The sequence below is a fragment of the Trichomycterus rosablanca genome, chromosome 12 (assembly GCF_030014385.1).
Source record: "Trichomycterus rosablanca isolate fTriRos1 chromosome 12, fTriRos1.hap1, whole genome shotgun sequence".
NCBI lineage: Eukaryota > Metazoa > Chordata > Actinopteri > Siluriformes > Trichomycteridae > Trichomycterus > Trichomycterus rosablanca.
Window position 1 is genome coordinate 33,720,969 of NC_085999.1, and position 16,949 is coordinate 33,737,917.

General features: G+C 38.2%; 1 protein-coding gene across 5 annotated transcripts; it reads left to right on the top strand.

Annotated features, from left to right (window-relative positions):
• Positions 1-6: 6 nt before the first annotated feature.
• Positions 7-15,947, top strand: ofd1 (OFD1 centriole and centriolar satellite protein). Of its 5 annotated transcripts, XR_010014130.1 has the most exons (23): positions 7-185; positions 1,290-1,475; positions 2,062-2,130; positions 2,212-2,239; positions 5,092-5,199; positions 5,439-5,575; positions 5,787-5,960; positions 6,447-6,553; positions 7,024-7,143; positions 7,504-7,577; positions 7,807-7,898; positions 8,095-8,284; positions 8,449-8,579; positions 9,085-9,196; positions 9,858-10,367; positions 10,458-10,593; positions 11,303-11,370; positions 11,450-11,512; positions 11,903-12,189; positions 12,341-12,541; positions 14,322-14,395; positions 14,975-15,563; positions 15,653-15,947. XR_010014130.1 is itself a non-coding variant. In XM_063005574.1 (22 exons), the coding sequence occupies exons 1-21, from the start codon at positions 90-92 to the stop codon at positions 14,360-14,362; spliced, it is 2,946 nt and encodes a 981-aa protein (XP_062861644.1). In that variant the 5' UTR covers positions 7-89; the 3' UTR covers positions 14,363-14,395; positions 14,975-15,947. The 5 variants fall into 5 exon arrangements, 4 of the variants coding, with proteins under 4 accessions (XP_062861644.1, XP_062861642.1, XP_062861643.1 ...); XM_063005574.1 differs by having other exon boundaries at positions 14,306-14,395; positions 14,975-15,947; XM_063005572.1 differs by having other exon boundaries at positions 14,975-15,947.
• Positions 15,948-16,949: the final 1,002 nt, after the last annotated feature.

The following is a 16,949-nucleotide window of genomic DNA, read 5'->3' on the forward strand; positions in this document are numbered from 1 at the left end:
GCTGAGTTGATGCAGCAATACAGACAAAGTATATTTAATTGGATAATTGAAGGTAAATTGGTGTAATAGTTAATAATTAAACATTAAAGATGAGTGAGGATGAAGAACGCAGTTTGACTAGAGAGGAGATGCGGATCAGACTTTACCATTCATTCAAGAGAAAGGGGGTGTTGGACCATCTCAAGGTCTTATTTTTTATTTACTAATTTATTTAAACACATGCTAGATTCATCCAACACGATATTTAGTAATACTATTAAAGCTGTTTGATTGTGTAGAAGCTTTATAATCTTTTATTCCAACTAATAATGTAACTCAGAATTACAAACCCCGCTGAGCAAAAATAATATCAACCACAATCGAAAATATTACCATGTGTTTCTCAGCCTCTGTTTAGTGTTTATAGACAATAATCTACATTAATACTTACTTACTCTTAACATGCCACTGTAACTCATTAGGCCACCATATCGATATTGCCAAGAGCAAACATCTAGTAGCGGGGGCGGCACGGTGGCTTGGTGGGTAGCACTATCGCCTCACAGCATTAGATAGCTAGAAGGTCTTGGGTTCGATCCCCAGGTCCGGGATGTTCTCCCCTTGTGTGCATGGGTTTCCTATGGAAGCTCCCACAGTCCAAAGACGTTCATGTGAGGTGAATTGGAGATACTAAATTGTCCATGACTGTGTTTGACATTAAACTTGTGAACTGATGAATCTTGTAAAATCTTAATAAATAAATAAACATCTAGGAGCAACTTCAATGGCTGAACAGCTGCAACAAGCCTTAGATCATTACAGAGTGGTGTACAGCACATCACACTGGACTTTGGTGCAGCAAAAATGCATTTTCATGAGTGATAGTGGTTCATCTGGCAGGTACCTTGCTACCTTGAGCCCAACTATGCCACATCTGTTTGTGATCAGGAGCTAATCTGTCCTGATGTTTAGGTTCTCTTGTCAATCATGCAATGCCAACTAGTCTCCGCGGTTGTGTAGGGTCATGTGAAAGTGGGTGGGAAGCTCAGTCTTTTAGAATGTTGATCTGCCTGATGACATTTCATAAGCTGCATAGAATTGGCAGGGGCTGCATGTGTCTTTGAGTAAGCACATGTTTGCCTTAACCTTGCAGGTTGGTGGATAAGTTTGATGTTTACAAATCATGAAGTATATTTCAGACACATTTAAATGCAAAATGTGGGTGTGTCCCAAATTAACTGAAGACCAACATACACCATCTTTTGTTTAACTGCCTACCTGTTTATGATCTTTCATTTTGTTTGTTTTAGACGCAGCTCAGAAACCGGCTGATCGTGGAGCTCCAGCAAGATTCAGTTCCTCGTCCATTATCAGATCAGTCAGATTCTCTCTGCATGCTTGCATCTAACAGTCTGGTCGTCCACCATTTACAGAACAGTAACTACCAGTACACGCTGTCTGTATTTTATCCTGAATGCGGACTCAGCAAAGAAAAGGTGCAACATTTCACAACAGAAATCATTTAATAGATTCATTATTTTTACTTATTCAGATTGTTGGCGGTCTAAAATACCAGCCCACCGCTGTGGAGTTTTTAAGCTCACAATTCAAATCTTAATGGTTCTATCGATTTAGCAGAGGATTTACAGCCACAGTTTGGCATGTCAATCAGCCAGCAGAGGTCGTAATTGCATCAGTTGAGAGGAATCCCCTCCGGCACCCTCCCTTTGGACAACAAGCCAATCGTTGTTCGTGTAGGCGCCCAGCCTGTTGGGTAGATGAAAGTTTTCTTTATTGCTGCTGTGATATGTGATCTCTGGGAATAATTAAGTCGCTGAGTGGTGGAGGATTCACATAGAGCATAGCATGAATCTATGTACGTGGTACGGCTCAGTGTGGGAATCCACCACAAAAGCGCTAGGGGTGCAAGAAACAACCATGTAAACAGGAGTTACAAATGACTAAATCAGGAAAAAATTAGAACTGTAATTTTTATTCAGCAAGAGAGAATCTGTTATTGGTATTAGATTAATTTCTACTAAGTTTATAGTAACTGTAAATTCAAATCTGATTTTTTTGTAGGTGTTGTCAGTGAAAGACATTCTGCAGCTTCTGAAAATAAGTCCACAGTCAGCAGTCTACAAAAATCTGGTCATTATCATTTCAATTTTAATAAAATGATTGTGTGGTTAAATCCCAGGTTTTTAATAAAAGCTGTTTTTTTACTTGTAGGTTTCAGATATTCAGAATGGACAGAACGGTAATGTGAACTTCTATTTATTTATTTTTTAAATAGTAATATAGGTATTATTTATGTATTTAATAGAAAAAAGGATTTTATATACATTTAAACATCTATCTTTTACATGCTGCTGGGGGATCCCCAATTTTTTGCAGTTGAGGATGGTATATTGCTGCTCATGCCTTCTCCGACCCGCACGCAGCCCTTAGCTGAACCCTTTTCCACCCATGCACTCTGCACAGGCGCCTCTATCCACCAATCAGGGTCCTTACACAGCGTTTGAAGACCCCCTCTGGTCATCCCTCCCTGCAGTCACTGCCAATTATGCCCGCTGAGTTTCGAACCGAGGGGTTTAGAATCTCGGCGCTGATGTGCTAGTGAAATATCCCGCTGCGCCACCTGGGCGCCAAAATTACATTTTTAAAACATGCATCTGTAATAAAAGGTTAAATTATTACATTTATATTTTCTGCATTTAGCAGACGCTTCTATCCAGAGCGACTTACAGAAGTGCTTCCATAGTAAACATTTCATTTCTCAAGTTTTAGTAAACAACAGTCGAAGAACACAAATCTGCTGAAACCTGTTAGAACCAAAGTGTTTTTTTGTGTGTTTTTTTTTTGTTTTTTTGGAAATTGAAGAAAAATGTTAGTAAATAAGTACAAGTCAGCTTAAGTGCTTAGTAAAAAGTGGGTTTTTAATCGTTTTTTAAAGACAGCAAGAGACTCAGATGTTCTGACAGACAGAGGAAGTTCGTTCCACCACTTGGGTGCTAGAACAGAAGAGCCTTGATGCTTGTCTTCCTTTAGTCCTGGGTGGAGGCTCAAGTCGAGCGAGACTGGTGGCTCGGAGGTTGCGTTGTACAGAGCGGGGTTTGATTAGACCACGACGGTAGCTTGGGGCTGGTCCATTTTTGGCTTCAACTGAATGCGTGCAGCTACAGGAAGCCAGTGAAGAGAACGCAGCAGTGGGGTGATGTGGCAGTGTTTGGGCTGGTTAAAAACTGGACAGGCAGCTGCATTTTTAATGAGCTGCAAGGGTTTAATAGTGGACATGGGAGCTCCTGCCAGGAGGGAGTTGCAGTAGTCCAACCGTGAGATTACAAGTGATTGAACCAGAATCTGGGTAGCTTCCCTGGAGAGAAATGGTCGAATCTTCCTGATGTTGTACAGGAGGAACCGGCACGATCTTGTTATGTTGGCTATATAAGGAGAGAATGTCAGCTGGTTATCAAGAACAACATCAAGACTTCTTACCTTATCAGAGGGTCTGATCTGGGAGTCATCCAGAGAAATGACTAGGTCCTGGGTTGGAGACTGATCTCTGGGAATGAGCAACATCTCTGTCTTGCTGGGATTAAGTTTTAGATGATGAGCTGACATCCATTGTGAGATATCTCGCAGACATGCTGAGATGCGAGCTGATACTTTTGTGTCTGAAGGAGGAAATGACAGAATGAGCTGAATGTCATCTGCATAGGAGTGGTAGGAGAAGCCATGGGAGGCTATGACCTTACCCAGAGTGCGAGTGTAGATGGAGAAAAGAAGTGGGCCAAGTACAGAGCCCTGAGGAACACCGGTTGAGAGAGTGCATGGAGGAGATATGGATCCTCTCCATGACACTTGGTAAGAGCGCCCTTCGAGGTAGGAGGCCATCCATTGCCATGCTAAACCTGTTACTCCAAGGTTGGAGAGTGTGGACAAGAGAATGCTGTGATTCACTGTGTCGAAGGCTGCAGAGAGGTCAAGAAGAATGAGGACAGATGACAGTTTGGCTGCTTTGGCTGCATGAAGCTTCTCAGTAACAGCTACGAGAGCTGTTTCCGTAGAATGCGCTGCCTTGAAGCCAGACTGGTACTGATCGTGGAGGTCATTCTGAGTAAGAAAGGCAGATAGTTGGTTATAGACAGCACGTTCAAGAATTTTGGATAGAAAAGAGAGGAGTGAGACAGGTCTGTAGTTGTTAATGTCTGTAGTGTCTAGTGTAGGTTTCTTAAGAAGGGGAATGACCTGAGCCTTCTTAAAAGCAGTAGGGGCAACACCTGATGTCAGGGAGTTGTTGATGATGGGTGTGATGAAGGGGATTAGGTCCTGTGAGATGTCTTTAAGGATGGTGGATGGTATAGGGTCGAGTGTGCATGTAGTGGGATTGCTGGATGAGAGGAGCTGTGTAACCTCATCCATGGTGAGTGGGGTGAAGCTGGTGAGTGTGTTGGTGGGTTGAGGGTCAGTTGAAAGTGGGTCAGTCGGAGAGAAGGATTGATTGCTTTTGTCAATCTTGTCCTGAAAGAATGTTGCAAAGTCAGTAGCAGTGAGAGAGGCAGAAGGGGGAGGAGGAGGAGGAGGGTTCAGAAGTGACGAAAAGATAGCATGAAGCTTACGTGGGTCAGCAGCAGATTGTTCAAGCTTGGCTTTGTAAAAAGATGTTTTATTATAACAGTGATATTTTCTTTCATAATGTTTACATTTATATGTAATAATTTTTATAATTACTTTTTATTCATTTTATATTGATATGCAATCAAATATCAGTGTTGGTGCTATTGAAGTTTTTAATGAAAATATTAATAATAACATTTAATTGATTTTTTTAAACTGAAAATAAATATTAAATGATTTAATATTAAAATAAATATTATTTTTATTTATTATAATAACATAATTTTAAGAAATCATTTAAAAAATAACAAACATAGTTCAATGTATTTAATATTACATGTGTAATTAGTTTTTAAATGAATATTTATTATGAAGGTAGAATTTCTCTCTGATAGTAATTGATGGAGTGATTGATGGATGGATGGATGGATTAATTAATTGATTCATGGCTAGTTGATGGATTGGTTGATCTGTGTAATATTTGTGCTGTAGGGTTGTTGGTGAAGGTGCTGTTGGAGTTATTGGATCATCACGTAAATTCAGAAGTTCATGATGCTGAAACCCAAACATCGAACACTTTGGATTATTCACAGTCACTGGGTAAGAATAAATGTAGTTACAAATTATTTACCCAGATCAGAACCAGAAATCAGATCATATTTTATATCTGCACTTCATTCTCAAACCCTCACTCATGACCAGCTTTGATTTATAAAGAGATTGTACATCTGGAAATGTAAATGTTGTTTTTTTGTAAATGCTGCCCGTTTCCTTCCAAAAGACTTTAATCTATATTACAATCACTAAACACTGTCCCAAAACGTGTTGGTGTGTTGAAGTGAGGAAGATGCAGATGATTGATGAAGAGTACGAGGTTCTGAGGCAGAGAGGAAGCCGGTGGGCATCAGTAGAAGCTAAACTAGCCGAGTACAGAAAGGAGATGGAGGAACAAACACAGACTGAGTTTAAATCAAAGGTACTGAAAGATGATCTGACTAATTAATCATTTTGTATTTTAATTTTTTTAATGGTTGATCTGAAGTTCAGTTTCAACATTTGAAATGTTTTATAGAGTCATTTTTAATGTCTTTTAAATAAAATTAGCTGTTTTAAAATGCTGAAAGTTCTGAAACCTTTTCTGTTTCTAATGATATAACGACGCTCCATTGTTCTTTATTTGCGTTCAGATTCAACATTTTCAGGAGGTGGAGATAGCTCGAGTACGGATGGAGGAGAAGGAAAAATGTCGGCAGGAGGTTCAGGAGATCAGGCGCCAACTGGAGAGAAACTATGAGATGAAATCAGAAGCACTGATGACCCGAGAAAAGAACGCTATTGAGAGATTACAGAAACAGCAGGAGGTAATATGACTAGCAGGTAGCCTATACTATGATATAAATTGCTTTTGCACCTATGTCAATAGTACAGAATGTGAGAGTCAGTATTAAACTAAATATTTGTCCAATTTATCTTTTGTACGTCGTGCTGGATCCTTCATCTAAACTCCAAATCCAATCTAATGGTCAGCTAGGCCTCTGTATCAGTTGTTAGCAACCCAGCATCAGCCCCTCATTAGAATTTTGGTTCGGTTGCTGTAGTCACATGTTTAAAATAAAGCCACCAGGATGTTGTCAGTAATGTTTAAAGTTGAGTAAGGAAAGAGTTACATAAATAAACAAAAGCACCTCTCTGTAGATTCAGTAGCCTGGGCTGAAAAAAAGTAATATATTCATGCAATACAAAGGTGAAGATGAAATAAATAAAAACAAGTCTCACAACTGCTCGGTAGTGACATTGATTGTATGATGTCAGTGATCCTTTTTGTTTACTGGTGGATGTGTGTCCAGATAGAGGAGAAGGGGATCTACGCTCAGCGTCAGGTTCTACTGAAGGAGATTGAGTCTGTACGAAACAGAGAAGCTGAACTCTCACTCAGAAATGAAAGTTTTCAGAAGTGAGTACTTCATCATCATAATCATAGTTTGATCTGGCTAGCAATTAGAGCTGGCATATGTAGCATGTGAATCATCACAGCAGCTGCACTCAAAAGATAGATACCAAAGGGTCTGAATACTTTTCACTCCACTTTAGAGATTTAATAATGAGGCACGGTTACTGGATGGCATGTTTGTGGTTGATGTATGAAATTCATGTACAATAAAGGACATTCCGTTATTCATCTTCCGAAACTTCTTTGTGAAGTCAGGTTTCTACACTGCCCACAAGGTGGTGACATTCCATCACTGAATAAGTACCATGTGCCAGTCATGTCCAACATCAAAATGTTATTCTATTTACGTTGCTGAAAAATCTGCATTCCATGAAAAGCTGTGATGACAGAAAATGTTCTTCTGAAATCATCGCAGCATAACTGTTCCTCATTAATCCCTCTAACCCGTTTCCTTTTTGGTCATGTTTGAGCAGGTCCTGTAAGCTCCATGAGGAGAAGATGAAGAACATGGAGGAACTGATGAGGAAACGAGAACTGGACATTCGCAAAATGGAAGAAACCTATGACCAGAAACTTAACAATGAGATCAAAAAGTGAGAAATTATTCTGATTAGTTTACTCATCAAGGGCTGCCAGATTTCAGAACCTGTGATGACAGGAGGTGTTTTGGATTTTTCTTTTATCTTTTCAAGCAGATTTGTAAATTTGAACTTAAGAAATACTGGTAGAAGTTAATACCAGAAGCTTGTTAAGCTACCGGCTGATTAAGTTGACATACACATATGACCATACATTAGGTGTGATGTCTGTATATTTTCAACTCAGTAATATTTTTTTAGAAAACCCACAACAAACTATTTTTGGGTCACATAACTATGTTTTAATCATTAAGGCACAGAAACTGAACAGTTGCAGAAATGTATGGACACTGTTTTTCCATGTATTATTCTCAGATATCAGTTGGAACTTAAGGAGGATTACAGTAGGAGATCCGAAACCCTCGTCCAAAATGAGAACAGAAATAAAGGTGGGTTCCACACACTGAATCTTCTGTAGAACATTCTGATACTATGTGCTGTGTCAGATTTGGTGTCTGATGTGTTTGGTGTGTTTGATGAATTTGATGTATCTAATGTTTCTGATGTATCTGATGTGTTTGATGAATTTGACATATCTGATGTGTTTGTGTTTGATGTGTTTGATATGTGTGATGTATCTGATATGTTTAATATATTTGGTGTATTTGATATGAACAGAAGAGACAATGAGGATTCAACAAGAAGCTGCAATTATTCATGTAAAAACAGAAGAACACGAAAGACTTGTTAAAGAAATCAAACTACTGCAGGTAAACACACAAACTCACACACACACATTCACACAGACTCACTGTGATAAACTGACTGATAACGAAAGTGAAAGTGAATTAAAAGTTTTTTAATTTATGCTCATAACTGGTCAGAATTATTTTCCTGTGAAGTCTCTGAAGGTCAGATGAAGATCAATGTAAGAAGTTCAATATGAGATATGTTTGGCTGTTGCAGGAGGAGTTGGCATCGGCAAGAGTGAAATTAGGAAGGTTGGAAAAACAGAATGCAGTGCTGAATGAGAAACTAGGGGGCGTCAGCGATTACTCCACTCTGCTGAATGAACGAAGGGAGCTGCAGGCTGAAGTTGTTCTACTGAAGAAGAAGCTGGTGGAAAGTGAGAAGCAAAAACAACAACTACACCAAGGTCAGAGAGCAGGACCTACTCAGTAACTACACAGTACACTATAGCCATGATAATACTAATATTATTAGTAACATTACAGTCAAAACCACTGCTATTAGTACGAGTTCTCTGATACAAGTACTAGACCTATTATTATAACTAATAATAATACTGATGTTCCACAGAGCTGAAAACTCCATCACCAGAGCTGCTGACTCTTCAAGTCGAGCTGGAACGTCTGGAAACAGCTTGGCGTCAGGATCAGGAGGATTTTCACAACCGAAAGCAGATCTTCCACACTCAGCTGGAACAGGAGGTACTTAAAAAATAATTTAGACCCGGAATGAGCTGGAAACATCTACACATTGTTTGTTTCCAGGTGCTTTGATGTTTGTGTAGAATTTGTGCAGAAGAACCTAAATGAAGATGCTAAAATGTAACATTGATCCTCTCAGATACCCAGAACTGTTAGATCTTGCTTTAAATGATCAGATTGGATATCTTCTTTAAGATCTGATGAGGAATCCTTTAGAGAATATGTTTGTAGATCTGTTGGAAGACACCAGATCTACTCCAAACGAGCATCATTAATAAATCTGTTAGATGGTTAGATAGAATTCTGTTTACTCATGATTCAGTAAAAACCCAACAAACTTGTTGAGAGAATTTGTTGGATCTGTCAGATGAAAGGCTTAAAGACCATCTATAAGATTGGTGAGAAGTTCTACATTTGGTGTAAACCTTTCCAGTAATGTTTGAGGAAAAAATTTTTAGGACATTGATGTATTAATTCAGTGTTTATCTGATTGACGTTGATGCAGGCGGAACGATGTGCTCAGTTGAAGGTTCAGCTTCAGGAATGTGAAGAAAGGACCAAGTGGATGTCTGCACACACTGAGGAGATCAAGCAGCAGCTACGACACACACAGCAAGGTCTGACATAAACTCTGCTAAGTCTGTTCTTCACTCTTTCTGAAACAGAGCTAAAAAAAAGCTTACAGCATGTCCAAATCCTGGACCAATTCCAGAGGTCTGAGCACTCTCAATAGTCAGGCCCAGGTGCCACCAGTCAGTCTTAGGACTCTTTAATTCTTGGTCATGCCAAGCTAACCCCAAGGTCAAGCAACCAGTCCCAAGTCCCACCACTTGCTTCTCGAACTCCACCACATTTCACCACATATTACAGCATTAGCTCCAAGTCCTGCAACCAAATCCATGTTCCACCAGTCGACAACCGAATCCAGCCACCAGTATCAGATCCACCACCGGTTCAGGGTTCACCAGTCAGCCCTAGACCTGGAAAACAATCCCATTGTTCATCAGCTGACTCCAGGGACTAGCAACCAGGCCAAGAGTCCAGATCCATTCACCCCACCACATGTTTCTCCAGGTTTCACCAGGCACTCTCCAGATCAAGATCCACCATCTTTTTAGTTCCACCAGTATAACACAGAAGCTTTCTGCAAATCCATTGTGTAGCAACTGTGCTAGCAATACTTATAGTGTCTCTCTATGCTAGAATGCAAAATATGAACTTTTTTGATCGTAGACATACTTTTTTTCTATTTTTGTCTTCTTCTTTTTTTCTATGTAGCTCTAGAAAATGAGGTCTTGCGCAACCCTAAACCCTCGGTTGTGGATCATTCCAGTTTTGATAATGTGGTTTCTTCAGACATTCATGTCAACGATTACCATGACGAGTTCATTGACCCAGGAGCAACTAGGGGGTGGCGTCGCACACGGAACGATGGTGCAGAAACGGTGACAGAAGCACTAACCAGGATTCAGGAGCTGGAAAAAGAAGCGGAGGCATTAGAGGAGGCGTACAAAAGCTATAGAAGGAAGGTGGGCGTGTCTCAGATTCCGATTAGGGGCAGTTCCTCAACCTCTTCAGCCTCTGCGATTTATGTTAGACCGAACAACAAGGTGACCTTTGGTCTAGATGAACCGACAGTTCAGTCTTCTGTCTATGCAGAAACGGACCTAAACAAAGTTCCAACAGGTTGCGTGACCCCACCCACTGTGACATCACCTCCAATCAGACGGCTTTCCTCTACCCCACTCTCTGCCTTCAAAATCAAGACTAGACCATACGCAGATCAAGGTGAGTGCATAAGATCTAGTCAGCAGTACATTAGGAGTCCAAGCAGCAATTGTTACTGTACACGCAAGTATTGTGTGTGTGTGTGTATAGATGGATCAGCAGTAACATTCTCAGGTTCTCAGAGAGATGAAGTTTCTCCAATTCCTGCTGTTTATTCAGCAGAAGATGTAAAGAGCACCCCACCCAGCAGCCCTGAGCTGAGGAGCATCGTACAGGATAACCACAGGTACCTACTTACACATACACATACATTTATAAAACGGATAGTTCCGGTCCTAAAATCTGATTGGCTGAGCCGCGTTCAAAGCCGTTGTAAAATCCCCGATAAACTCACACCTAGGACCACCTCACATCATTCCATATTAATACGCCACTGAAAAGAAAAAGTTAATGTTATTTTCGCCCTCATGTTGCCTAGCAACACTGTTAATCGAACTACATGGCGTTGCGGAAGAATGCTTTATTGTAAGTTTATACACAATAAATACATTTATGAATTAAACATTGTTGTATTTATTGTATTTTATGTTGACCGCCGTTTTATAAAAGCAATAAGCCACTCGAGACCGTGCGTTACTGCTATGATTTTAGCACGGGGAAAGAAGTTTTAGGCACTCCGCTTCGCGTCGTGCCAAAAACGTCATTCCCGTGCTAAAATCACAGTAACGCACGGCCTCTCGTGGCTTATTGCTTTAATATATACTGGTGCTGGTCATAAAATTAGAATAACATGAAAAAGTTGAATTATTTCAGTAATTCCATTCAAAAAGTGAAACTTGTATATTATATTCATTCATTACACACAGACTGATATATTTCAAATGTTTATTTCTTTTAATGTTGATGATTATAACTGACTAATGAAGCATATTTATATATTGTTTTTATAACAACTACTGTGTCACAAACTAAACAAACCCCTGTATAACCTTCAGTTCCTCTCAGGAATCTTCACCCCAACCTGAAAAAATCTGCATTCAGGACCTGACCCAGCCTCAAACTGGTACTAACACTAATACTGTAAAAATTATGGAAATCTGACCCTCATTATTATTTTTTACTTCATATTTGATTTGTTGCAGATGTGCAGTACAGTTTGGATGAGGAACATGAGGAGGAAACACTCACTCAGCACAGACTAGAAGGTGAAATTAACATTTAACATTAATTATTTACAATGGGCAGAACAAGATTTTGTTTTTTTATTGTATATTTTTACACTGAATTATTTTAACATAAACATACTTTCATTTATTCAAAGAACAAAATTATCCTTTTTTTTGCTGATCTCTTAAAAAACTCCTGGGTAGATTCACCACCTTTCCAGATATATTTTACCACCTTTTTTTCAGCACTGTTTGCATAGTTTTCCTATAGAGGCTATAAGGTGTCTGGCTTTGGTGATGATGATTATTAGATTATTGGCTCTGGTTAATCAGCTGAATTAGTCACCAATAAGATTGGGTGAAGCAGTTGATTGAGTAACTGAGGGGGCAAATACTATATTCACAGCATTAATGTTCATGTTGTTCCAGCAGAAAGAAGGGATGGGCTTGAAGATGATGAAGAAGAAGGCAAAGGCGGAGATAAAAGATGGGAGGAAGAAAGGAGGATGGAGGAAGAGAGGAGAATGGAGAAAGAGAGGAGGAAGGAGGAAGAAAGGAGAATGGAGGAAGAGAGGATGATTGAGGAAGAGAGGAGATGGGAGGAAGAGAGGATGATGGAGGAAGAGAGGAGGATGGAGGATGAGAAGAGATGGAGAGAGAGAGTGGAAGCTCAGGAGAGAGAGAAGAAAGACCTGGAGGAACTTCACCAGGAACTGGTCAGTGTTTATATTAAAGGGGCGTGTTCTGCCTCGCTTCACCGGAACATTTATCAGCCAATCAGAACAGACTTCATTTACATCTACCATCCTTAAAGGAATGATAAACAACCAAAAAAATCACTTTCTCTCAATGTCTCTGTATTTTCAGCTCCAGCAGGAGGTTCTGTATGAAAGAGCAAGAGTTGATGAGGAGGACAACAGAGATGAAAGGATGGAGAAGAAATTATTGAAGGAAAAGGAAAAGATTGGAGAGAAGATGGTGGAAATGGAGGAGAATGATCCTCAGAATGATCCACTACATAAGTACATGATGATGGTGATGCAGAATAGCGAGCAACACCAACACCAGGTACTCAAAACACTCCTGGTCTAGATTATTGAAATGTCATGGTTACTAATGACAACCGTCATGATGGACCTGTGATCGTTTCAAATTACGAAAGAATGAAGAGGGTCCTCATGGGTAAAGGCTTGGTGTGGTCAGACTGTGAATTTAGTAAGAAATGGTCCATCATTGTAGTTTTAAGGTTGTTGTAGCTTAACAATGAGAGTCGGCCTTAAAGACATATACAGTGGTGTTCAAAAAAATAGCAGTCCAACATCATTAACCTGATAAATCACTGTTTTTAGTAGAAGTGATATTTCTACATAGCAAAAAATGTACTTGAAAGTGTAGTAGAGTAATGAAAACAACACAAACCCAACAATTAGAACATGCATGCTGCTCATTCTGAGTAATCGAAGCATTGATTGAAAGGGGCTTGTTCAAAATAATATAAGTGAGGATTTCAATTTGTGAAGTCATTCATTCGGCAGAAGAACGGGTGTCAATTTTGGCCCTTATTTAATTTAGAAGGGTGGCAAATGTTGCACATGTTGGTCATAGCGCATTTCCTTCTGAAATACTAGGTAAAATGGCTTGTTCCAGACTTTGTTCTGTTAAACAGCGTACTTTGATTAAAAAGTTCATTTTAAAGGGAAAAACATACAGAGAAGTGCAGCGAATTATAGGCTGCTCAGCTAAAATGATCTCAAATGCCTTGAAGTGAAAACCAAAACCTGAAAGACCCGGAAGAAAGCGTGGAACTACTATTTGATTGGATCGAAGAAAAGCCAAAATGGCAAAGGCTCAGCCAATGATCACCTCCAGAAAGATCAAGGAACATCTGAAGTTACCAGTGAGCACAGAAGATGATTAAGTGAAGCCAATTTACCAGCAAGAACTCCTTGCAAAGTCCCGTTGTTAAGAAAAAGACGTCCTGAATAAGGTAAAATTTGCCAAAGAACACATTGACTGGTCCAAAGAGAAATGGCTCAACATTTTGTGGACTGGTGAAAGCAAAATTGTTCTTTTTGGGTCAAGTGGCCGTAGACAGTATGTCAGACGACCCTCAAGCACTGAATTAAAGCCAAAGTTCACTGTGAAGGTAGTAAAGCATGGTGGTACAAAATGATGATATGGGGATGTTTTTCATACCATGGTGTTACGCCTATTTATCACATACGAGGGATCATGGATCAGTTTAAATATATCAGAATACTTGAGGAGATCATGTTGCCCTATGCTGAAGAAGAAATGTCCTTAAAATGGGTGTTTCAACATGACAATGACCCAAAACATCTTGGTTACAGACAAACAAGATTGAGGTAATAGAGTGGCCAGCCCAATCCCCTGACCTCAATCCCATAGAGAACTGGTGGACTGACATTTGAAGCGCGTTGGGCAAAACCCAAAAATGCAGAAGAACTGGAATGTCGTCTAATCATCCTGGACTGGAACACCTGTTCAGAGGTGCCAGAGGTTGGTCGAATCCATGCAACACAGATCTCAGAAACAATTATTATACCACTAAATATTATTTCAGTAATTTAAAGTAAAGTGAAACCTCAAACATTTTTTTAATGTCAAACAAAGAAAAATGCTGGCACTGCTATTTTTTTGAACAGCCGAATATTCATTTTGCTTAACTTTCTGTAAAGGATGAACACAAACTGGCTACATGTTGTTAATGTTCTGATTTAGAATTGAAAGTGTAGTATTTTCAGTGCATTTGCATTTATTTATGGAAATAAAAGTTATTATAATGATTTTGTGCTTTATTCACTTTTTTAGAATCACTGTGTTTCAGAACTCAAAAAAAGAAGAGTCAGAGATACTAGAGAGTCCTGAACAGATAGTGTTGTCTGATCACCAAAATGACAGGTAAGGACTCTCACGCTCTCTCTTTCTCCCTCTCTCTTTCTCTCTCTTACTCCCATTAACTCAATTCAAAGGTAGCATTATTGGCATGACAAATATAGACATTCACAGCTCCGTTACAGATACAGATTTTAAAAAGTTATTATAATAAATAAAGAAATCGAACAGAAACAAATGCACATACCTTACACACTTGTACTCACTCTGTTAGTGGAATCCTAGAGCCGTAACTCTCCTGAGTGATTGGTGGCATGATTCCTGTAGGAACCTCAAGATGCTGCTCAACCTTGAAGTTCTGCAGAGCTGCTGAAATTAAACTTGCTCTGTTCAGTCAGTGAGCTACAGGGAATTACCAGTTACATTTTGTGAACTGGTTAAGTGCATAACCAAGGAGGCAAATACTTTCAAACTGGTCTGTGGTTGGTTGGATGTTAGAATGTTATCAGAAAGGAATTAATTTAAAATGAATGACATTTATACAGCAGTTTAAGTACATAATTGATGTTTTATGTGAAATTTCAATCCTGATGTTTTCATTGTAAATGTATTTATTAATAGATGTTTGTTTTTTTTGTCTTTTAGTGTCGCTGCTCTTTCTAATCAGGAGGCTGATGATGATTTCTGGTGAATTATGATGACAATCAGTTATAGTGCGCTTGATTTATACAGGACAGATGTTTACATACACCTCCACTCCACAGCTATTTAAATGTTCTCTGCAACTGTTCTGTTTCTGTGACTGAATGATTGGAACTTTTTTGCATTCGAAAAAAATCACACATTAGTTGATTGTGGATTTTCCCAATATAGGGCAAAGTCAAAAGCTCCTAAAACACAGGTGTCACTGACCACAGCCGAGGCACTTTTACATCACCAGAAGCTGCTGCATATGAACAAAGCTCCTGCCTCAAAATTTACATCACCAAGCTTGTATGAGGCTGTGTACATGAACAAAAATGCAACAGGACTGTCTTTCTTCCAAGTCAGCATCCAAACTCATTCTGCCATGAAGCTTGCTTGACTGTAGACAGTGACATCTGTGTTTCGGCAGTTTCTAACTCATTTTCAATCTCTTTTTTTGATTATATCTGAAGAGACCAATGTTCCGTGTGTTTTTAATGGAAATAAATTTTGTCGGTCATGATCAGTAATGGGGAATCAGGAGGCCAAAGTTAAGTGACATCATACAACTTTCTACAGCACCTACAAGCATTCGTCAAGTGCTGTCTGTATATTCTGACTAAAAAGTTTATGTTGCAGTTATGAAGGCACATATGAAGAAGAGCTGCTGAAATGAATAAAATTACGAGCATCTTTCAGACGGCAGCGTCTTTACCACTGAGAGGAGTGAAAGCACCAAAATGTTATGAATGATTAACTTAGAAAACAATGAATTTAGTGAATGATTCATTATTCACAATATTTTATTTTAAATATTTTAGTTTTATTTATTAGCTGCAGTCAGCTAAATTGAATTTGTACTTTTTATGTATTTTTTTTTTTTTTTACATTTTTAAATGTTGAAATAAAATTTTTGTCTTTTCAGTCTGATTGTTTATGAACTTTATAATAATTGTAAATGTAACTTGTAAAATGGACTTTTATTTCTATGAATTAATAGCAAAGGAACAGTTCTTTTTTATATTCTAATAAATCTGCATGTTAACATCAGTCAGTATTTTCATATTATATTTACAAATTATAAACAAGACTGACAATAAAAAAAATGTTTAAACATAATTAAAATCCATGTTTCATATTTAAAATGACGAATAAATTCAAAATATTTTTATTATTTCACTGTATTTCATTATTTTTAAAGGTCAGTGAGAGTTACTTTGTAAACACAATCACAGAGGCCTTTTTATTTTTAAAATTTATTTTTTTACAGAAAAACAAGATATTAATAAAAGTGGTAAAATATTTAAACTAAATCCAATTAAAATGTATTCTCATGTACAGTAAAATGACTATAACTTTTGATTGATCCTGATATTTTCACTTTTAATAAACAATTTTATTTTCACTTTGTAGAATCAACACAATTTTTTTTAAATCTTGGAACTGATAAAATTGCAGAGGATGCCATTGTTAAACTTAAATTCCAATAAAAGGAAAACGTGACGAAATCCTTCAATATTTATTAAAAATACTGTTAGCTTAAAAAATATTTAATAGAACACCATAAGCACCACACTTAAAGTACTAAATATAAAGAAAATAAAGACAAAAACTGGAACAAGGCAAAATGCTGCCTACTGAACATACAGATGAAAATAGTTTCTAGCTTTAGAAAAAAGGAGAAATAAACAATCAAGTTTTTTAAAAGTGGCCTGTAATTCACAAAGTGTAACTTTTAGATAAAAAAACAATAAAGACAATTTTATTTATATATGTGAAAACACACTCAATAATAATAAAGTACTTACAATCGAAATCTGCAAATTATTGAAAATCACTTCAGTAATTTTAGTCCAGCAAAGAAGTTCATTAAAGAAACAGCTTGAATATCCTGTAGAAACATTTCTAAAAAAATACTGTAGTACATTTACAGAGA